Genomic DNA, 25,468 nt, shown 5'->3' on the forward strand with positions numbered 1-25,468 from the left:
TTAATACAAGAAACCAATTACAGAAAATTTACACTCTGAAATATCTTATTTTCTTAATATCTTAACTTTGGAATAACTTAAACACATTGTTCAATGACCATGATGAGCAAATAGTTTCCTCACACAAACTATTCAGTATTTAAATAACTTGTGGATGAATGCATTATAACTAATAATAAACAGAACAAAAATTCCATTTTAAGATAAAAATTTGTCAAGTATCAACTTGGAGCTTAATTCTGTAAGAAAGTATTAGATACAATCAAAAAGATATTCTACTTTCAATTCTATTACAGAGTTAAATTCACTGCTGTTAGTTTGTAACTTCTCATATTCCTATGACCATTACTGTTAACAAAATTCAAGAGAATAAAATACTTCAAACTGAAAAGTTTACTTTGCATAGAAAGTTAAAATGCTGAAGATAGTCATTTAAAGTTCAAGTTATTTTACATTAAGTTACAGGTCAATCATTTGATCAGTTTCAAGTATATTTCTACATCATTATATAATTTTATTTTAAAACACTTTGTTATTGTATCATTTTGGAAGACAGTTTTCCACTGAATTATTTATATATTTCCCAAAATATAATGAACACTTTGCTAAGAGGCAGTAATATTCATTGTACATTAAAAATTATTACATAAAAATATTAATAACGCAAAACAAATTAAGCAAAGTAACCAAAATTAGTATGTAACCTGTTAAACATTTCATTGTTAAAAAGTTTGCTTATGAAAACAAAATTTATTTTTAAAACTAAACTAGAGCACTAAGCTTGTAGAAACAAGTGATTCAAATTAACAACGAATAATGTAAAACAAAATTTAGTGCAATCTACATACACTTTACCTTGAAAGGACAGCAGTACAATTCTCTGAATACTACCATACATTGTCCTTTTTGACTTTCAAGCTGATTTCGAATAGCCGGAAGATGATTAAGAAAGAGGTAAATCTTGTAACAATCCTAGTTCAAGCCAAAACAAATACTATGATCAACAAATTATCTAAATATGAAGTTTAGAAATTTTATAGTTTCACTAATGTTAATTAAAATTTCCTATGAATTTAATGAAAATAAGAAAAATAATCCCCAAAACTAATATTAACTGAGCACTCACACATACTATGAATTCATTCAATAAAAATTATGAAAGTATGCTCATATAATGAACTGAACATCCTGTATGAGTAGCATTCGTTAAAAATATACTTATTGATTATCAATTTTGGTATAAGCACAGAAAACCCCAGGTCAATTCATGCAGTTCTTAAATTTGATTTAAAATACATTATGATTGTATAACTAGACTAGAATCCAGTTACAGAATTTATCAATGCTAAATCTGGATAAAACAATGATTATGTTCTATAATTGAAAATATACTCTTTTCTAAATATAACACATCTGAAACTTGCATAAAACCTATAACACTCAAATAATCTTAGAAAAATAAAATATAAGTAAGAACGTTACATAGATCTACATATTTCATTATCAAAAATTAAAAAATTTCCTCTCCTATAAACACAAATCAAAATACAGTCAAACTGGGTAAGAACAAACTATTGGTTGTATGACTAACAAGTATTTGTACCTGGAGGGTTGCCTTTTTTTGCTGCAGCTTTCTTGCAAGCCGTTGAAGATCTGGAATTTTACGAAGGTGATCTTCATATAGCATCTGACGTAGTTCAGTGTCATTGACAAAGGCTTCCACAATGTTTAGTCGCTCTTCTTTAACCATAAAAAATAAAAATATATTCATATATAAAAGAGGCAGGTTAAAACTTACACCACTGTATTAGCCAAAAAACAGTTAAGTCTCAAAAACACTAAATTCCCCAGTTTCATAATATTCAGCCACATACTTTTGTAATATTCAACAACACAACATACTGTTTTGCTCACAATATTGAACTTAATAAGAGACGTGCTCAGTTATGTACATGTTAGACAAAACATAAGACTCTCTATATTCAGTTTACAGTTTTCATATCTATAAGGAGCTGTTATTTTCATGAAAGTATTGTTTGAATTTAAATTATATTCTTATATCAGTTTCATTATTGTTTCTTACATATGTAGCTTCAACAGATAAGTTTGGTGTAGCATTAATTTTTTCCAGAACTTTGCATTTTCTTCTGAACTTTCAGCTTGTAGTATGAACCTTACATAATTTTATAATTTATAACTTTTATAATTCCATCTTTGTAAGTGGATATACACCTTACTGCAGAAACTCCATGGGTGGAGAAACCAGTGAGAATCTCCAACTCTTGGATGTTCTTCAAATTCCTCTCAACAATAACTCCTTGTGATGAATTCATCAAAGTAGCATGAGGTGTAACCTCAATAGGTATATCCCCAATTGCCTTTGAATGCAAGAGGAGTTTACTGTTTGAGATGTGAATGTTTTCACTAATATGTCACCAGATCAAAGCTTCTTGCTTCTTTACTGACTTTGGAGAGACAGCAAGTCCCATTTGCACTAAAGGTTTGTCTGCAAGTGAATGCAATATAAGAAAATGAGGTGCAACAGGTGGTACAGATGGTTAGAATTGCTGCTCAGAATCAGACGTGGTCATTTACCTATAGACTGTTTATTCACTATTTTATTAAGATTTTTAATTGGAGTATCCATAATAAAGAGAGGGAAATTTCGGTGCCCACTGACCCCACCCACCATGGAGCCCTACAAGGTGATGTACTACAATGTCAAACAAGGACACTGCAGCAATGCCAGGGTTTTGTGAGCACTATACCCAAACACCAACATCAGATATAATGTCCACAACACCAGTGGAGAACATCCAACACTGGTACTTGATTGACCCTGGCCCCAGTGAACCAGCCAACTGACCTAAGGGTGGCCACCCCAAGGCCACCCGTCCACAGGAATTCAAGGCCAAAGTAGTGTGTTAGGGTTAAACCCCTCAACCACCAGGACCCTCTCCTCCCTTTCTCAGGTTGCCATGCACAGCAAACACATGGGTGAATGTTTAGATCCCAGAGGAGGTAAACTGAAAGAACAGAACCTTCCATGGGAGGTCCCCTCACCATGTACAGAAATCCACCCCGAGGGGCCAGCACCATTGAATTGTTAAAATAAAGCAATAGTACAAACTATTAGGGTTAATAATTTGAAATAACAAGTGCAATTATATATATTTTTATCCATTGTTAAAAAAGTAAAGCTGGAAACATTGGAAACTTAATAGGTTAACTAAAAAAATATTATTATTAGCCACATATAGATGTAAATTGTGCATGCATTATATGATTCAATATTTTGTTTACTCTAGTGTAAACAATTGGTTAACAAGTAATTCCTCATTCTATTACATAGGTTTAGTACTTAAGACACTGTTAACTAATCCCCTCTGTGTATGTCCTTTACTGTGCAAGTTACACGATTTTTTGCAACTAACAGTCAAAATTTAATATTTGTTTATATTGTACCAATTAGTATGGCATAAAGTTATAGCTCATAATCTATGTTTTAATAATATATAATTTTTAGTTCTTAATTTTATAAGGGAATATTAAAAAAATCATAAATTTCCCCTAGTGCAAGAAATTTGACATTTTTTCACTATAAATCCCCTCTTCTCTAATTTATTCACTACCTCTCCAATAAGTACAAACTTTCACATAAATTACTCACTATAAAATTGTTATTTCTCAGACAAATCACAATTTTTATAGCATTCAATCTTCCTTCATTACACACCCATCAAATAGAAACTCAGACCCCTCTTACAACATCCACCTGACAAATCCTCTCTTTCAGGACTTGCTACTATATCTCTCTCACATTTAATTCAGTATTATGTATAACAACTAGCAAACCAAGGTTTTTGTCTGTCAAATGATGTATTGAGAATTGTCACTTTATCTTTTAGTACAAACTTCTTTCCAATGAGAAATATACTGACAAGTTGGATGAATTTATAATGGCTCTTGTCACATAGATAGAAAGTCAGAAAAATTATGATAATTATGAGACACTGTTCACTGGTGCATTATTTAATTAAATAAAATATTATTTAGTGCACCACCACTAGTATAAAAAAGCAACAACAAAAAGATCTGGGTAAGTAATTTGTTTCTTGTTTTCATGTGTATTCTTTATCAATTACTATAAAATAACTAAAATGTAAAAACAGAAATTCCTTTAGATTAATTACACCTAGATTAGGTAATATAAATCATAATAAAAAGACAATGCTTCATAAGTATGCACACAAGCAGCTTGTGAGTAATGTTATTCAGTGAATAACTTACAATGACCTCTATGTTCTGAAAGTGATTTACAACATACAGTGATCTTAATAATAGTTACATATTTTCCCACTGATACTGCACAAACGTTATTTGCTATGAAGCACTCTCAAACTATTAAACTAACCCCTCATTATTCAGCTTGTCAACAAGCAATTATGCCTCAAACTAAAATTTCACTCTTGTCTATAATACATTCTTCTAATTATAAAACAGAGCAATTTTTATAAAGTTTTAAATAATTTTTATTTCACTCTCTTCCACCAATATAAAACATATTTTCCTTGTTTGAGGAGTAGTGGATCTTTTTCTGGTAGGATTCATCTGCTCTGTAATTTCATGGTTGTAAGTTGTCTTTCCTTAATAAATAACTTTATATACTAACACTTTTTCTTAGATATCACACTTTTTTTAATGCTTGTTGTTTTATCCACATTTGCCCCAGCTTACTGTTTTGTTTGCAATGCATGACAAATATGTACCTGTGTGCAAGTGAATGTGAATTTTTTTCTCATGCGAAGATGCTTCACTTCTGTAGATACCTCTCATATTAGGAATTAACTTTACCTTCTCATGTTATTGTTTGTACTTTAGATTTTCTACCTTTTATGCTGTGCTTTTTGATCTATCTGACAGTTAAGTTTTCTATAACAATACAAAATGTATCTTTAAACAATATAGATTTCACAAATATGGGTCAAACCCTTTAAAAAGAGATAGGTAAATGTCTAACTTCACGATGTATAAAAAGAGGATGATTGTCACATCTCTTATTTTTAATAAGATATAAACATATAGCACTATACTTTTCAAAAATAATTTAAATATATATCAATTAATAAATACCAATCTTGTGAATGTTAATTAATGGTTGTTTAATCCACTGTCCTAATAGCCTTTGTCCTGGTGAAGTACGACACTTGTTAAGTAGACCCAGTAAACTATGAGACTTAATGCCTAGAAAAAACCAAAAAAAAACATACTTTTAAAAAACAGTAACCTCTATTCATATGAAATGAAAATTATAAGAAATAACTGAAACATAAAAGTAGTTTATAAGAGTGAGAAACATATGTGTATATATACAGTTCTATCATACAACACAAAAAGGGGTAAAATAAATCCTCAATAGCTGCTGCAACTGGAATTCTTTTAGGCAGGATTAAAGTAAATTAATCTATGAAGCCTTAGGCATTGCCAAATACATCAATCAAAAAAGGTTTTGGCCTCCAGAGTTGAAAACTATAATTATATCTTAAATTGGTCAATACATGCCATGGCTGTAAAAAAAAAAAGTAAAGTAAAAGGAAACAGTATAAATAACATTTGTTTTTCTTCTTACCGTCATTAATAGAGGGTAAGATGCCTAGAGCTCTTACTGCTGCTCCATCCAAACGTACATACTGAGTTAGGTCAAAGGTTAACAGATGATACTGTCCGAAATTTGTTTCATCTGTTAAAAGCTTTAATATATAAAAAGGAACTAATTACATTATAGATATAGTAAAACAATACTAATCAATTCTGTAAAAACTGGTTAAATAGTACAATAAAGAGCTCTTTCCATACATAAAACAAACGTTGAACAGACTTCTCTAAATTTAGAACCATACTGTACAATAAAATATTAAAATAAAAAGAAACAGCTGCTTTATCTATCCATCACATTTCAGAATAAGTAAAAGTTTTACCATAGTCAAAATATCAAATGATAAGTAATGACCTAAAATTTCTGAACTCTAATGTTTATGATACTTTGGACTCAAAGACCATCTGCAATAACCAACATATCATAATTAATTAAAATACATATAAATTTGAAATAGATACAAGTTATAATTTTGGGATTATTTCATAAAACCTATTAACTTTTTATAACATCAAAATAGAAGCTTCTGCACATAACTTAACTTTTTGTAATCAGAAAAGAAAAGAAAAGGCCTCATTTTCAAATCCATTAATTTATAGAAATAAATCTTATTATTTTCAAAATTAGAATGGCTTATTACAAAGGGGCTCAGAAATATGGTTTGTATAAAAATTAAAAACTAAGAAATTAATACATTCAAAAGTAAGCCTCACCTAGTGACAAGCAGTACTTTATGTCAATTTTTTAAGTTTGATAAATAAAATACATAACCAAATATGAAACATTATATTACCTTAAAATTAAGAGAATGCCTCAAATGTAGTAAAGATCTTAGCATAGACAAATTTAAAAATGTAAAACAGTCTTATTTACAAACCTTAAAAAAAAACAAAAAAAACAGCTTAAACTTACTTCTAGATATTTAATAACTGAAGCCAAGGCTCCAGCAGATTGTTTATTGTCTACCTCATCTGAAAAAAAAAATAAAATAAATTAATATAAAAATTGCTATTTAAAGTCTAAAAAACCATTGTTTATTGTTAGTTTCATTAAATTAATTACAAAATGAAACTTAAATACAAAAATTCATCTTTTCTCACTGTTAAGTTTTTAACAATTCTCCTGGATAATTACTACAGGCCTTAATACTTTTGTTGATCTCTCTACTTTCTCCCCTGACTGACAGTCAACAGTGTACAACTCATATCTTCTTCACATCATAATGTGACATCATTATTCACATGATATAACCTTTATAACGATGATTGTAGTTTAATCAGCTTTATCCATATGCATTCCTCAAAAATATGAGTTGATAACCCATTGTGGAGAAAACTGAACAGAAATTATACAGTAAAGATAAGTATATATTTCAATTTCATTTTAAGATAAAGATGTAAATTTAAACAATTTCTGAAAACCCATCCTCTACAATATCCTTAGTTCTTTAACTAGTATCTATAGGTGTTGAAAGGTGGGACCAGAAGAAGTGTGATTTCAACCATGAAAACATGCATCAAGGTACTAGGCATTGGGAGACAGTCTGTAAAATTCCCTAAACTCTAATGCTGGTCCCAAAAATATAATGAAGATCTGATACAAATATCTTCCAGTAATAATTTATCACACACAACATTTATTATGAATACAAGATGTGTAAGCAAAAATGCATTCCCAGCAATGTGTCAACTAACATCATAAAGACAGTAAAGCTTCCAACATAAAGAACTGTCAAAGAGGCAGATTAAACTGAGGTTCAACCTAATCAGTTGATTTCAATCAACATAAGTCATACAAATTAAATAATGTCCACTAAGTCATGACGATTCCCTCAAACTGAAGCAAACAAATCTATTTTGTAAATTTTATATATACATTTAACTCAGCAGAACAGGACACTACAAAACTACTTCAAGTTACCCGACTTTCTAACTAATGTATAAATCGAGTACAAAAATTAATTTCTGTTCATAGGAATGATTTTAGTAAAAACACTAACATTTTGTATAATATTTCCTTGCCATTACACAGACAACTTTCATATTTAAATGACTGATGCTGACAGTACTTTTACAAGGACTTGCTCTTCCTTTTCTTTCCTAATACACTTATTATTGCATGTTTCTATATTATTCCTCAGATTACTTAACTTCAGCAGGAGACATAAAAAGAAGAGGACACTCAAAATACTAAGTACATGACTGAATCATAATTCAAAGAATATGATCAAACATTAGATATTTCAAAACCACAACTCTGATATCGAAGTATTTAAAATCAAAATCTAAAATTCATCAATAAATAAATAACCTGTACACTAAAGAAGAATATTGCATGTGAAATCTATTCTTAAATTATTAGCTATGCACAGCTAGGTGATTAACTTGATTAACCAATTATCTATTAGTGGGATGTAAAATAACTGGTTTGATTAAAATTATAATGAAATTAATTAACATAAGTCAATGACCAACTATTGCTTCCAATTGATACAGTTGTTTATTATTCTAACTATCCAGTAAGTAAAATATTGACATTATGATTTTTCATAATTATTTTCAATTAATTCAAAGTTGTTTAGCTCAATTGAGTGATTTACCAGCTAACAAAATTAATCAATTAATAAAAATTAGGGTTTTTGGTTATTCCAACAATTTAAGTATCCAAAATATTTGAATAATATCAGTTTGTTATAAAATTGCAGAACAGAACACCATATATTAAGTTTTTTCTTCTTCTTAGTAATCATAGACAGTAGTCAAATACCAAAAGTTATTAATCACCAAGCTCTATATGGGTCTGCTTACTTTAAGAAATAATTTCAAAAATACATTTTGCAACTCTGCAGCTATTTCATGAAAAAAAAAAAAAAAGGCCACTTACTTGGTAAAACACTGTGTGCAGTTTCTCCAGACTTAAACTTCAACAATCGTTGTAAATCTTGAGCAATATCTTTGCATGCAAAATCAGCTTCAATTTTGAAAAAAAAAGAAATTACAAACATATTCTAGCCATTCTAATATACATTTTCATATCTGAAAAATAGAAGTTCAAACATGTGTTGACCCACTGACTGAGGATAATTATATCTAGAGTCTTTTCAGAATTCAATCATGAAAGATGTATTTTACTATTATACAACTAACAGAATGAGGACATAAATAATTACAACATTTAGTATAGGAGTTTCTTTTCAAAGTACTTAATTTATTACTTTCAAAATAATGGACATGAATGAGGGCCTAAACTGTTAAAGAAAACACAATGTTCAAGTTGATATACATATTAGATTTAGGTGTAAGCTTCCATAAATATACATCTATTTATGACACATCAGTTACGTCTTGTTACCTTGTCATAATACACATTGCACTGGGCATCAGCAAAGCTTGACCTGATATATTTATCAGTATGTCATTGCTCAGACAAAGCATAACTATTACAGCCTTCAATCTTATTTGGTTAAAGAGCCATCAAATAGAGAACCATACCTCTACTGCTACACACATCTGTCACATCCTCTCTTTCAGAAATTGCAAATAGTTCTTTCTGAAGTTCAATACCATATTATTTATAACCAACAGAAAGCCAATGGCACTGTTTTCTGCACAGAGAATTGCCAATTTAATTCTCAGTTGAAGCTTTATTCCCATGAGAAACACAACAATGAGCTTCAATGAACTGTTAGTGGCTCTTTTCATGTGGTTAGAAGGTCAGAAAAATTATGATTATAGGATACTGTCTACTTTTTCATGTTTTTTTTGTGTTCTTTAACATGTTACGAAATAAAATAAGTTATTTACTGTAGTACTAACATTAGTATAAAAAAGTAGGGTTTAGTGTCTTTCCCCAGTTCAGGGCAGCAAAAAAAGAAAAAAATATTTTTTCTAATATAATAATAAAAAATTTCAATAACTATACTATACACTCACATTTCAGTTATTATACATATATAGATTATTACCATTCACAAACAACCTCTTAGAATTATTTTCATTTAAACACAAAACAGTAAATACACAAGTATAGCAAGCAATTATATCTTCTAGTTACAACCTTTGTATTTGTTTGCTGCTTGCTGTTGATGGCTGAGCTTTTTCAAATTTTGCACAAAGAGAATGTGAAATGTAATTTTTTTTAGGCTGTACATATACATTTGAAATAACAAAAAAAATTATAAATAATTATATTGATACCATATAATACTACTACATTTCATCAAGCTTGGAAATAAAACTATATTTTGTCTAAAAGAATATGTAATTTTGAAATCTCAGTTTGACAGAATTAGATGGCTTCCAAGCACTTTAAAATGGCTTAGAATGTAACTACTGGCACATTGAACTTTTAAATGATTATTCATGTCATATATTGAGGTAAGTGTAAATAAGGGACTGAAAGAGATGAGCATAGCCACTGTGTTTGATTCATTACACAAACCATATCTCAACAAATAGACAACATACAAGGTTCTTATTTTATATTCTAGTTTGTCAATATTGGTAGTTTGAATTCCTAATTTGTATGAAACTATAGACATCAATTTTTAGAAAACAAATATTTAGCCTGAACTTGTGCTGCATTCCACAACACACAGAAATCAATATTCAGGTGTATTCTCTTAATATTTTTTTTTAAATTCAGAAATGAATTATTGTGTAACACTAAAACTTCAAATATTATAATCTACAGTTTGATACTAAACCTACTTAGATAAATTTATAAAATAGTAGTTCAGTAAAATTTTGAATGTAAACAACCAAATGCAATGACATGGTCTTTAAACTTTTGCAATATGATTAATCAATGTTAGATAACTTAGGGCATACATGCACTGAAAGAAAGGGCTTGGATAGCTTGATCCCTCCCCTTGTTCATAAACTTTTAAAACTTTTGCTAAGGAATATCATATTTAGATAGCAAAATATCTCTAAACTACTTTAAAACAATGAGAAATGCATTTTTTGCTAATTTTAATTTTTTAAGTTTAATCATAGTTTGACACACAAATCCTATCAACACAAGTAACAAGTAATTCTGATACAAGTTTACTTATTGTTGCATATTTCTCTAGTTACACTTACAGCTCAATGTTATTTTCAGTAAATCACCTTTCGTGGATGTTTTATAATATGGTCAAACACTATTTAAAAAAAGAAAATCCATTTGTTTTCTTGTCACAAATATAGAATGTAGTTATTCTAAAAAGAGGGAACCATCAATAGCTGCAGCACTTCAAATTCTTTTAGGAAAGATTTGATTATATTAACCTATGAGAACCCTTTTCCTTTCCATTAGCTACACTTTTGTGTGCCAGTACCACTAAGTATGAGGTGCTTGTACACCCTCTTCAATTTTGTTACTAGTCGGGATCTCTACCAGCCTACCCTTAAATTGAAATTCTTTGAGGCAGGATTAAAGTAAATTAATCTATAATACCTTAGATGTGATCAAATACATCAATTGAAAGAGTTTGACCTCCTGAGTCCAGAACTGTAATTAGATCTCAAATTGGTTAAGAGATGATAGAGTTATGGGCTAAAAGTTTGTACTTGGAAAACTCATGAGCCATTCTATAAGCCTTTAGGCTGCAGCTAAAAATATTTTGATATCATCTTGTATCTGTAGTATTGGGTTTGTAAAATAAACTCTTATTGTAGAATTCCTATATGCAATCCTCTGGAAATTATGCACAAGTACATTTTCCCACAAAACTTTTATACTTTTTGCAAACAATATACAAAGGTGAAAATGACATTATATACACATGTAACTAGTTCAAAGTTTTAGAAAAACTTAATAGTTTCTGTCCTATATAATTGTGTCAGACAAAATGCATAGAAACCATTGATATAATGTTATGCATAAAATAAACTGAAATAGATTAATCAAGAAATGAACACAAAACCGAAATATTTTGAGACAAACATTAAGAACAAGTTTCTTTTTCATTGCTTGTTATTGTGTAATTGTTCTCCTGAAGCATAACTGTGAAATATTTAATCCAAAACAAGTCACACAAATGGTGCAAAGCATGCATGTGGCAATGTGAAATAATAATGTTATAATGCAATTTTTGAAAAATATTTTATTGATTTTTTTGTGTTTAATTTAAGGCTACATGTTACTGCAATGATTGATACTTGTTAAGAATGTGTATTGCAAACAGTGATAGATACTGGTATGATAATGATTTTAACTGTGATAGGTGAACTAATGATTTGAAATTATTCAAGTAATTAAAATAAATGTAATTATAATAAAAATGTAGAAACTTAGTGATTAAAAGGCAAGATACCTCACTATCTTAAGCATTATTTTACCAGACTTACACATACTAGCTTTCCTCAGAGGAACAAGAAAATTGCCAAGCTTTCACACTAAATCTACTATGACAGATACATCACAAAAACAATGTAGAACTAGAAATTTAAATGCAATGTTACAGAACTTACATATCAACATCTCAAATAAAGTTTTAATAGTATTTGCTGTGTTTTTTTATTACAAATAATGCTATTAAAATATGTACATCTGAATGTGTTAAGTGTTCAGATTCTATGAAAACTATTTTCAAAATTTTGCTGATAAATTCTGGAAGGTCTGTATATTGTATATGATTATGTTTAACATTTTCCATGTCACTTATCATTTACTTACTTAACTAAACAACATGTATATAATAAAATAATTGAGATAAATTTACAAATAATTACAAAAGTAAGGCAATATATGCTCTTATATTCTATAATAACTTTTAAAACTAAGTATTCTAACAAATATTATGTTACTCTCTTATTAATCATATTATATTACTAGAAGTCCTTTTTGTGGATTGAAATTGAATCCCTCCTTAAAAAAATTATGGTTGCAAGTATAACCTAGAGTAAGATAGCTTTGGTATAAAAAAGTTATAGCAATATTTATTACTTGCTCAAAGAAAACTTCTTAAACCCAGGATAAAATTTAAGTAAACTACTTTATTATCAATCTGTATCAATAAACTTGGCAACAAAACTTAGTTAATAATTCACATTTTTTTATATTAGACTTTTATTATCTAAGTTTTAAGTTCTTAATTTCAAAATGAAATACTTAAATAAATTCTCAATCTCCCCTTCATCTCAAAGTATCATGATTTAGTGACACTCAAGTTTCTAGCATACAAATTTTTCATTTCCCTTACAAGGGTTACAAATTGTTAAAATAATCCTAAACAAGCTATAGGTATTGCCAAGTCAAAATATGAAATTTCAACTTATTTTTATATACTGAGATATTACTTTTGATCAATCCACACTGACATGTCCCTTCACATATCCTCTGTATTTCAAGAAATACCTATGAATTCTCAATGGCATTCTTATTGTACACATTTGTACCACACAGAGACAGTGATTTTTAAATGGTATAAATCACATGACTGCCAATTTTGTTTAAGATTTAACACTTAAATGGCAGCCATCATCAAATGATGCTGCTACCTATAACATTCCTGCTGTTTAAAGGTTAAAAGCTAAAAATTCATGGTAATAACACCTTAAGTTCAGACAGAAAATGCTACTCTTAGATGTAATAACATTTTTGATCTATTTATAAGGAAAGTAGAAAACCCAAAGAATTATATTTTTTTAGGCAATCTAAGCTAGTGTCTGATGCATTTGTGGAATTCTAAATGGATATTGTAAAGCTCTAAAAATTATTTTTTACAACCAACACAGTGGGAAAGCATCTTACCATAGTATATTCTCAAATACAAATAGATCTACAAGTAATAACATAAGGTATAGTAAGTGGTAAATTTTATTTTTCTGTGTACATTTTAAATTCAATGACTGCTTGTTTTTCTCAAGAAAGTGTGTGTTTGTGTTTTTCTTATAGCAAAGCCACATTAGACTATCTGCTGAGTCCACCAAGGTTAACAAACCCCTGATTTTAGCATTGTAAATTGATAGACTAACCTGTACCAGCAGGGGACTATCAAGAAAGTAACTAAATATTAGAAACTTATTAAATAAGAAAATGTAAATAAAAAAGTTTCCCCTTCAACATGTGATAAATCTGCAAAACTCAAATATTTTATTGCAAGTTGCATTAATTTCTTGCTAAGTATCTAAGCAAACTAAATATCAATAAGTGTTTTTGTGCATTGCATGTTATTCATGCAAGAAAAGTTGTGGCTCATGTTATCTGATCTACACTACATTCTAATTAAACACTCAATGCTTTGCTTTACAGCTTCTTCAGAATCATTCACTGAAACACAAGCAGAATCTGACAGAACAAAGCTTTAAACTGAAAATGTTAACACATACAAGTTTAGATGAAAAATGTAAAGTATATATTTGTTTACCATATGTTCAAGACTTATGTACATAAACAGGTAATATAATGAAAAAATACATAGAATGTAGTATAATGCTCTCTCTGCCATGTAAATTAAATAATCTCACAAGTACAAAAGATATGAGAAATTAATGAATGTGGAATTTATAAAATTCTTTGTATCTGTGGTCATGTTTATACTGGGTAAATACGTAGAAATATAAAGTGCAGGATCAAGGAACATAAAAATGGTAGAAAAATACAAAGTAACAGTAATAGTAAAACATGCAGCAAAACCATCTTATATTATACACTGGAATAACACTAAGTTGATAAAACAGCTAAAATTTAATACACAATTAAATATAAGAGGAACTACAGAAATTGAAAAAACAAAGATATACTAAAAGGGAAGATGGTTCAGGTCTAGAAATAATAAAATACTGGATAGATGTGTTGCAATTTTGAGTAGTTTAAGTCTAGATGGCATTTTTATATGTAAATAATTATGCTGATATGCAAGTCAAAACCTTGCTTTTATACTGTTACTCTTAAGGATAGTGTCACAAGACACTGCAACATATGTATAGTCGTTTTAGGGCAAGTCCCTGTTTTTAATAACTATTTATTTATATATGTGAGATTTTAATGTTGTATTCCTTATAACTATAAATAGGTGTTTTATGCAAGTGTCATTTTTATATTACTTAGCAACATTTCATTTAGTTAGATAACATGAGATTGTAATAATCAGAAAATTTAAACTGCTCTATTATTTCCATGACAATTGCTTTCATTATAGTTTCATTTAATCATTTGTTAGAATAATTTAACACTAATAACTAAAAACACTTAATTTGAATTAGTTAGTTATTTCTGTGACACTTGTTATAAAATTCAGTTAAATTAATTGAATATTGAAAGAATTGGAAACAATGATTGTGACTAACCAATTTAAATACAATTTTGGCTGAATGGTTTGTGTGACACTATTCTGTGTAATCACTGCTCAATTAAATCATCCAGTTCTTCATACTAAAATCAAACAAATATTAAAATGCATTTAATCCTGAATATAGTTATGCATACAAATCTACAGATAGTCTGTATTACACAAGAATGTGGTGAAATATTCAACAGGGTTTCCCTTTCAAAATAAGTTTAACATTTTTAAAAATAAAAATGCAGTATTCAGTACCTGATTTACAGTCTGTAATGGAAATTCCACTCCTTTCAATTACTGATCTTAACTGTGTCTGTTGGGGACTGCTGTCTTTCATTAGCAAACATTCTCTTGGGCTTAGATGCACAAGAACTGCCTAGAAAAATCCATAATATCTCTATATTTCTGTGATCATATAATATAAGACAATTAAATCATATATTTAAAAAATATATTTCATAAATATAGTTCATATATTTATGAACATTTTGATTTGACAATTTTTAGCTTTACAGTACATTTCACAGGCTACATTTCAAACAGGTACTTACCTCCAAAATACTAAAAGCTTTTTATTTCTTTCATGCAATGAAACACCATGTCTTCAAATTCTGAATGTTCTTAATGCAGTGTAGGGCAAATGTCAACTTATCCAGAACTATCCACTCTCTCATGACTTATTACGTGTCAGAAAAACAGACATAAGCCAGTTTTTTGTTTTTTTTATTGCTGTTGTGATAATATATATTACTCCTGGTTGAAATAGAAAGTACGAACTCTAAAACTCAGTTAAGTATAAGAAATAACAAAAAAGTAATACAGAAAAGAAAAACAGTTCCAAACAGGATGGGAAGATAAGAAAATCACATGGAGAATAGACAATTTGTGTCATATTTCTCAAATGCAAAACAAAGATGTGCATTATAGAGGTAGAAAATGTATCCCTCAAGACACCACTGTCCACCAAATGGCATCTCTATTCATTTCCAGAGGACATCACCCTAACTTGGAACAGCATAGTGGGAGGAATTTTGTTTAGGATGCTTATAATACAGAGGTACATATCAGGTATAAGTCTGAGGCTCATATTATAAGGAAAGATTGTAAATTTGTTTTATAATTAAATAACTAAAGAGTAACCTCATGTTTACATACAATATATGTACTAAAATTTATTTGACAATTAAACATTAAAAAAAAAACAAAATTGAATATAGATGGGATTGAATCCTCAACCTACCACATACAAAGCATGTGTTGTGCTCTATAAACCAAAGCCCACACATTTTTTGTTTTTTCATATATGCACCAATGTTAAGTGAAATACAATATACATGAAAAGAGATAAATTTTAAATAATAATACAATATTGTTGTTATATTATCTAGTTGGAGAAGGATGAAAAAAACCTACTACAGTGTGAAGTTGCTGTATTTAAAGTAAATACGTGTAAAAACATGAAATGAATATAAATGACATATCTTTGTACACATTTTTTTTTTCTATGAATACCTCGACTTTATATATAATCATCTTTGACCGAGATCTTGATATTTTTTTTCTTGATCAAGAAACAATGTTATATATAACATAGTAAATTTTTAAATTATGGTATAAAGAAATGTACAAATCAACTGTCTTTGTTTAATGCTATTTCACTACCTTTTCTTTTTGTTTCCATATTACTGTAATCTCTTTTTTTTACTATCCCTTAAAGCACTAAATCCACTACCACCAATAATTTTAAGCCTAATAGTTAATGTTCAGGTACCTGTATTGAAACAGTTTAAAATGTGTTACTGTTTAAAAAAAATAACTCATTTTAAAATTATTCTATATATAAGAGTAAAAATCAACCTTCATCATTTATACTTTTATTTCTTTATTTTACTTCCATAATGGTGTCAATTCTTTTGTATTCTTCCCAAAAGTATTGGTTTGCATGATTTTTTTACTTATTTATTTTATGAGGCAAGTCCAGTTTGCTTAAATGGGTGTAGTTTCAACCATTACATCAGAAACTGTGGAAGAACAAACTGTAACTATTCTTTGCCACTTATGTAGGCCTAAACAATATGTTTTGCAAGAACTACGACAACATTTAGTGAGCTTACAAAAGCTGAAACATCCAAATGTATATGGAGATTTGCTGCTCATTGAGGAGAAGGATAAAATGGGGTCACAAAAAACATTTTAGCTGTATTGAAATACCTATATCAATAATAAATTTCAGCATTTACATGAAATAATTTCCTAGTTTAATTTTTTTTTTTTGTGATGACAAGAAATCCACTTGAAGTAACAATGTACCTCAGAATGGCTGGTACGGGTGTTAAAACTTTTATTAAAATAGAGTAGAGAACAATGTTTCAACCTTTTCAGGTCATCTTCATTCTTGAGATACATTAAAACTTTTTTTATTCTTACTGGGGCCATACACACACTAATCTTATGAATTAAGAACAGGTCTAAATTTGTTATTTTTATCCTAATGTTCCTTTCATGAAGAACTTTCTGAATACAGTCTGTTTACCTTGCTGTTTTTACTTTTACAAATTAGGGGAAAAAAGGAAAGGAAATAGATTTTCAATGTTCTGTTCTTTACAAGATCTTATCATAAGGATACAGTTTATACCACAATCCTTGGCCTATAAGCCTAGTTTTAAACTGGTAACACTAATACTTTTTATTTTTTAACACCAGTGCTTTGAAATAGGTTCAGTAATAAACTGCAACATTTTTCTCATTTAAGCACAAGCGATACAAAGCAAAGTGTAAATATAACCCTTTCACTTGTATGACATAACTGCAACTCTACACATTTATGCAAATTCCCCTAGTGAATAAACTCATTCTTTATTTACAAAAAGTATTAAATTTTTAGTATAACTGTTAATTTTTGGGTGCCTTCATTGACACAGTTGAAATGTAAAATAGCTATAAAACAATGAATTTTTAAAATTATATCAATAAGTGTAAAAATCAACTATAGCCATGTTTTTTGTTTAAATTTATTGTATGAATATACCTAAATTGCATTTTTACATCATCTGACACCTGTAATTATTTTCTTTCATGCAACATATTAGCTGTGGAGTATTGAATGTGAATGAAGTTGTGACAATAACTATTAAGCCTAATTATCAAATGATTTTATAGTGGGTAAACTAGTGTTTTACATAAAGAGCTCATTTAAACTTTAGGTCTAACTGTAAAATTTTTTTTGCATGTTAGAATTTGAATTGAGAAATAATGAAACTGTATTATTTATAACCAAGGACACCAAAGAATGTGTTTATGTTTATGTTACCAATATACTTGTCTTTAATGTTAATGTTATGTATATCATAGTCTGGCATTCATACAGAATAATGTTTGCTAAGTGTCGTCCACTTTTGCACTCATACAAACATAAATCTACCACTGTAGAATTAGCCAGTGGAAACACTGGATTTCCATTTGAGCTACAACACAAACATGCATTAGCTGACCAACACACAGAGTTAATTTAACTACATAGATTTATCAAACTTAGACACTCGATGTAATTCTTAAAAGGTGTGTTAGGTGGTACAGAAGTAGCTTGGTTGCCATCCACAACATATGTAACAGCTCAGCTGATAAACATGTAGGCAATAAAGAAAGGGAATGTAACAGGCTCAAAGGTTTCATATGCAAGTTTACCCACTCTGAAATACATTACTGATGACCATCTATATTTTACACTTCATCACCAATAAAGAAGATATTGCCATCTTTCAGCTATTAACATTTAGGAGCATCACCAACAATCAGAAGGTGGAAACTATTAAGATTCAAAAACAAGATCATCCAACATAACATTAACACCTCAGCAACAGAATTAACTTAAGTTTAAAACAGAACATACTCAAGAAAAAGCAAAGTTTACAAGTTGGATTTTTAATTTTCAACAAAACATAATCACTGTACAACTAAGGAAATCTACCTGAAGACTGCAGAGTAACATTCAGAATTTGAAGTCATTGAGCTGTTGACATAACAGAAGCAACACAACATGAAATGGATTTTCAATTATCATAAACAAGTCTACCTGATTTAAAAAACATTATTAAAGATTTTTGTTTTACATTTTTAAGCTGCTAAAAAACATTGTGAGGATAGAGAAATTGTTTTTTTGTGATAATTATGGGTTTGTACTATAATATTTTACTCAAATACCAGTATATAGAAATACGCTACATGGCCAAAAGTATGTGGAAAACCCTTCTAATTAGTGGGTTTGACTATTTCAGCCACACCCATTACTAACAGGTGCATAAAATCAAGCACACAGTCATGCAATATCCATAGGCAAACACTGGCAGAAGAATGGGTCAAACTGAAGAGCTCAGTGACTTACAACATAACACTGTCATACGATTCCACCTTTTCAACAAGTCAGTTCATCAAATTTCTGCCCTGCTGGAGCTGCCCCTGTCAATTATAAGTGCTGTTATTGTAAAGTATAAACGTCTAGGAGCAATAGCCACGAAGCAATAGGCCATACATGCTCACAGAATGGAACTGCTGAGTGTTGAAGCACATAAAAATTGTCTGTCCACAATTGCAACACTCACTACTGAGTTCCAAAACGCCTCTGGAAGCAACATCAGCACAAGAATTGTTCATCAGGAGCTTCATGAAATGGGTTTCCTTGGCCAAGCAGCTTCACACAACTCTAAGATCACCATGCACAATGCCAAGTGTCGGCTGGACTGGCATAAAGTACAGTCAGACATTGCACTCTGGAGCACTGGAAACAAAGGATGAATCATATTTCACTATCTGGAAGTCTGAGGGACAAATGTGGGTTTGGTAGGTATCAGAAGAAAGCTACTTGCCTGAATGCATAGTGTCAACTGTAAAGTTTTGTGGAGGAGGAGTAATGGTATGGGTCTGTTTTTCATGGTTTAGGCTAGACTCTTTAGTTCCAGTGAAAGGAAATCTTAATGCTACAGCATACAATGGCATTCTAGAGAATTGTGTGCTTCAAACTTTGTGGCAACAGTTTGGGAAAAGCCCTTTTTTTTGTTTCAGCATAACAATGACCCCATGCACATGGTTTGCCGAGGTTGGTAAGGAAGAACTTGACTGGCCTGCACAGAGCCCTGACCTCAACCCTATTTAACACCTTTGGGATGAATTGAAACGCTAACTGTGAAGCCAGGCTTTCTTGCCCGACATCAGTGCCTGACCTCACTAATGCTCTTGTGGCTGAATAGGAACAAATCCCCACAGCCATGTTCCAAAATCTAGTGAAAAGCCTTCACAAAAGAGTGGAGAGGCTGTTATAGTAGCAAAGGGGGGGACCAACTCTATATTAATGCCCATGGTTTTGGAATGAGATGTTCACATGGGTGTGATGGTCAAGTGTCCACATACTTTTGGCCATGTAGTGTATGTCATTTCTGTTGTTACAAAAGAAATATGTAGTATGAACTTCACTACTAAGTTAAATGTTACAAATTAAAAGGACTTGAAGGAGATGTCAAGTTTATGCTTCAGTTAATATATAATCCTTTTTTATTTTTTTCAATTACTTCATTTTAACTAGTCACTAGCCATAGATCAGGTTCTTAACTTCCACAGAAACATTATCACTGTAACAACTCAAGAAACATACCTGAAGATTGGAGAAATGGTCATTGTCAGAAAAATCTGTAATAATCAGCTTTCTTAAAATTGTATCACAAAAGGCAATGCCTACAACCTGTTAAAAGTAATTAAAAAATAATTTGTAAGAAAATGATGATCAACACTTTTGTTGATGAAACTAGAATGTTATTCATAAAAGTGAGGCAGACCACTTGATACATATTTATTGTTGAAAAATTATTGAGAAACATTTACATATTAATACAATCACAGTATTTTTGCCAAAAACCATAGAATTCCATACATGCAAACACACAAAAAAAATCTCTGATCATGGTAGTTGCAGGTAATACTGAACATAAACTGGATCAGAAATATTGTTTAGGTTCACATTTATGAGACATGAATATTCATGCAATAATAAAAACAATTCAGTTTCCATATATTACAGAACTTTAAAGCTATTAACCAAAGTGAGAGTACGGCAGGTAATAAATGGTTTTTGGAAACTTAGAAAAAGTACAAATAATTAAAAGTAGTGAATTAATGGTACTAAGCAGGTTCTGTCATGTAACAATTTACAGCTTTTATTTTGTCCAGAGAAGGAAATATGAAGGAGAGTAAAAGGAAAAGGTTTTGTTTTGAATTTCTTGCAAACCTGCACAAGGACTATCTGTGCTAGCCATCACTACCCACCATCAACACTTAGGCTACTCATTTACAAACAAATAGTGAGATTGACCTTCACATGCACCCACAGCTGAAAGAGCAAGCGTGTTTGGTGGTACAGGAATTCAAACCTGCAATGCTCAGATTACAAGTCAATTGCCCTAACCACCTGACCATGCTGACCCTAAAAAAAAGGGACAGATAAAAACATAAGGAGGTTACAATTACAGGTGATTCTGGAGCATGATATATGGTCAGGATAGTCAAAGAGGGTAAACAGGGAGCAAATAATTACACTATCCAGGAGCAGAGGTGGAGGATATAAATGGCAGTGATACAGTCTTTGTACTACACATAAAAGCTAATGAGATAGAGAAGCTCAAGTCAGAGTAGCTAACTCTTAATTACAAGGTATTAGCAACTGATGTATTCAAAGGAAAACAAAGGTTGATTACAAAAAGGATAACAATATTTAAGATGAACAACACTGTTTATTTATAAGAGAAATAAGTAAATAAATGTTTATATTTCTACAAATTCCATCTTCTGTGTCTAAAATAAAAATATAAATCACCACATCACTACTAAGTAAATAACTGGTATACATTACTACATTAATAATAATTTAATTAACACTAAAACATACAGAAAGTAGAAAAGTAACAACAAAAATTGTGTATATATTATAGAGAATCCCACATACTATTAAAGGTTGGAAAATGCTGTTTGATGTGAAGGGTTTCTTTAATCAGTTACTCCAGATCATTCTCAAACCATGAATCAAGTGCAATCTTCATTTTAATTGCACATTCTTTAGTTTTGATTGCATTATCATTAACATAGCAATGTATTTCAGTTATTTACTTGGGAATGATGTAATTCTTTACATTCTTCTTTTAGAGGCTGAAGACAAAATCTACAAATTCTAAAAATATTTATTTTCATCCCTTTCTGAAATATATATAAACCATGCTATTGATCTTAAGTATCATCAAGTACAAGACACTGATAACAGCATATTTTAAAAACAGGATTATAATAACTTAGTTCTATCCTGGATGCTATCAAAACTTAATTGTGAAAATGAAATAAAATGTCACTAGGGTTGAATTCTTGGCTTAGGTTTATACACACACAAGATGTTTATATTTTATTTCCATTACCTCTGTGATACCACTAATTCTAGCTATTCTCATCAATGTACTCTGCAATCAAATTTTTAAAACTAAGAAATGAAAATACATACACACTTTTATCTCTTCATTGAATAATCTTAAAATATCTTCTTTGGATATATGCTTAATTTCACATCTTTACTTTTTCACTTATAGTTTATTTTTAATATTCTATTTCCTATACCTCTTCTTTATCTTTGATTATGTCCACAAACATCAACCTGCACCCAAGGGCAATATTATCATCAGCAGAGATAGTCTAACCTCAAGTACAACTCAGAGTGAGAGTTTCATTAGAATATATATAAAAAATCACTAACCCTTTTGTTGTTTGATACAAATTCATGATCTAGCCTGTGATGCTTTTTACCTATTAAATGAATTACACAATGTTGATTAAAAGTTTATTAAGAATTATTAATTAGAGTATGCACATGAATGTGACATAATAAGACCTGAGTATCATATGCAATTTAAGCACATGAAGGTATTTTTAAGTTGCTACATTTTAAATGTTGTAAATTATTGATTGTCATAGTTGCTAAGCACTAGAATGATACATTATCATTGCCACTTGCACAATATTTGTCTATATAATAGTTTGAAGGGAAAAATATACTCTTCTTATATGTTTAGTAACAGTCAGAGACTAAATGGTATACTTGATTTCATAAAATCCATTTCTTATTGACTTTGAGTATCACATATGACACTCAAATGTGTCAGTCAAGCCACCCAAGTATCAATCTTGATACACAAAACAGCAATAGTGTTGAACCTTTTAAATAAGGATTTTAAAACAAATAATGCTTAATTAACTAAATTATTAAATCAACAACTAAATACAATTTAAATGTCCCTATGGGTACAATATATTTGGGTAAGAAACAACTCTAAGTGATATCATAGATAGGCAGTTTCATCTACCAGATTTCAACTACTCTTTCTAATGATTACAAACACATGCCAAGTAAATAAATGTTGCTTATAAATATCAAGGCTAAGTATAAAAGGTGAACATGGCACACATCAGTGGTTGGCAAAATTTACTACTTCTTTCTAATGGATCCAGCCAAACACTTCAAAACTTCATGCCAATAGGACAAGTAAATGAGCTCATTGTCTAAAAAATACATATATAGGACTGTTGTTATCTGATTCTAGATAAACTTTAAAAATTGAGATTTTCATGGCTTTTGACAAAATTGAGGTTTAATCACTTTATAGTTTTATTTTGAAACAAAAGAATTAGAACTTAGATAACACAACACTTCAAATTATAACATACATTATATGTTTATTTCATTGATACTAAAGTTGTCCGATTAATTTCTGAATGTAACTTGGCGCCTTGCACAGAATGCATTGTAAAGGAGCACCTGCTGTGAGGGAGAGAGGAAACTATTTTAAAAGTTTCTCTCAGTACATGGTATAACATGTATACCCAAACTTTTGTTAATTACAAAATAAAGTCATGAAGCCTGTATCAACACAAATGAGTAAAATACACATACACACACACACTGTTCTTTATAAAATTTTAAATCCTTACTGCTTGGATAAAAAAAAAGAAAAAGGGGGCTTTGTAGTTCAAAAGTGAGCAGTTTCATCTAGAAATAATTATGTGAGTATTTTGTCTAACTCTTTTAAATGGTTGTAATTCCAAATAAAGCTGACTTAAGAAATTAAAAATAAATTATGAGTTTCCTAGTACTGTGAATACAGGGGTGTTTAATATTATACTTTCCCACTGAAATAAGGGAAGCAAAGGGTTCTGATGTTTTCTTCAAAAGTATCTTTCACCACCATTATCACAATAACTTAGTTTATGTACTTCAACAACACTGCAGCCAGATTTGGTATACTGTTCAATTTATACCCCTAAAGTCTTGCATGTTCATCTCCAAGTTTTTCAGAGCAACATACAAAAAGTTTGGAGTTACAAAAGTATCTTAAATTCCAGTACATCCACCCATAAATCCTTGAATTGCTGCATCATACTTTGCCCCATCATGATAAATTTTAGTGGGTTGAAAATGTGATAAGCCTTTAAAAACGTATGACAGGTTGTACATCATCGTAATATCAAAATATTTTCTCATGTGCATCTTCAAATACCAGGCTTATGGTTCAAAAAGTTTTAAAGATTTACTGAGAAAACTTTGATATTCACTTAAAAGGCTCTAAAGCTTATGCAAGTGAAATATGAAGTTAAACATTAAAAACTATTTTTATTCTAAACATAAATGTCCCCTTGTGCTTACACTTCATAGTTTGAGTCAGACTTTGTAAATTCACAGATAAATCTGAAATGTTGGGTAAAATGAAAAGTTTAAAAATATGAAATAAATCTAGATTACCTTATGTTTCTTTCCAGAATGACTACTTTTGGTAACAGACAATTACACATTTATTCTTTCAGGTAAAACTAATAATCCATTTAAATTCAGATTCATTTAGTTTTATTGCTTTGCAGCTGCATTTAAACCTTGCCAGAGTAAACAAAAGGTAAATTAGCTCACAAACAATGAACTACACAGTCATGTCTTGAGATGTGTGCATACCATCACAAATAATTTGTTTATTTAATTTTAGTTTCATTCAAGTTTTCTTATCCAATCGGTTCTTACTTTTGTCTGGGACCTTGTATTTTTGCACTTAGAAAACAAAAGTATTGTAAGCCCCTCTTTTTAATAATGTTGATGTACCACAAAATAATCATGTTTATTTCAAATATGCATTTCATAAAACATTTAATGTGTACAAAGAAAAGAATGTCTTAAAACTACAATAATTTAAATGATTTTTATGTAAGCTATAAATGGAATAAAAATGGGTTTGACTTTCTTATTAATAACTCAGTAAAGCAGGAAGTTCTGAAACAATAAATTTATATTATGGCTTAGCAATACCTATATTACAAGTATGTAATTTCTGTCAAATTTAAATCATATAGGGCAGAAAGAAAATCTAAAATGGTTAATTCAGAGCAAGAAGTAATATGTGGTTCATAGAAGTGAATATTGAGAATGTATTCAAATATTTCCTTTTAATATTAAGAAAGCAAAGCTTATATTGCATGAA

General features: G+C 29.8%; 1 protein-coding gene across 6 annotated transcripts in view; it reads right to left on the reverse strand.

The window, feature by feature from the left end:
- Positions 1–25,468, reverse strand: part of LOC143229157 (DNA mismatch repair protein Msh2-like) — a 146,197-nt gene that overhangs the window by 78,024 nt on the left and 42,705 nt on the right. For 3 of the 6 annotated variants that reach the window (XM_076461062.1, XM_076461060.1, XM_076461064.1), the window contains exons 7-14: positions 20,569–20,655; positions 15,180–15,300; positions 8,540–8,626; positions 6,569–6,627; positions 5,630–5,750; positions 5,134–5,244; positions 1,604–1,740; positions 856–972 (exon numbers count right to left, since the gene is read on the reverse strand). In XM_076461062.1, coding sequence (XP_076317177.1) covers positions 856–972; positions 1,604–1,740; positions 5,134–5,244; positions 5,630–5,750; positions 6,569–6,627; positions 8,540–8,626; positions 15,180–15,300; positions 20,569–20,655 — 840 coding nt within the window. The remainder of the gene's footprint in view (positions 1–855; positions 973–1,603; positions 1,741–5,133; positions 5,245–5,629; positions 5,751–6,568; positions 6,628–8,539; positions 8,627–15,179; positions 15,301–20,568; positions 20,656–25,468) is intronic. The other 3 variants (XM_076461063.1, XM_076461061.1, XM_076461065.1) reach the window with 2 other exon arrangements.

The sequence above is a fragment of the Tachypleus tridentatus genome, chromosome 10 (assembly GCF_004210375.1).
Source record: "Tachypleus tridentatus isolate NWPU-2018 chromosome 10, ASM421037v1, whole genome shotgun sequence".
Lineage (NCBI taxonomy): Eukaryota > Metazoa > Arthropoda > Merostomata > Xiphosura > Limulidae > Tachypleus > Tachypleus tridentatus.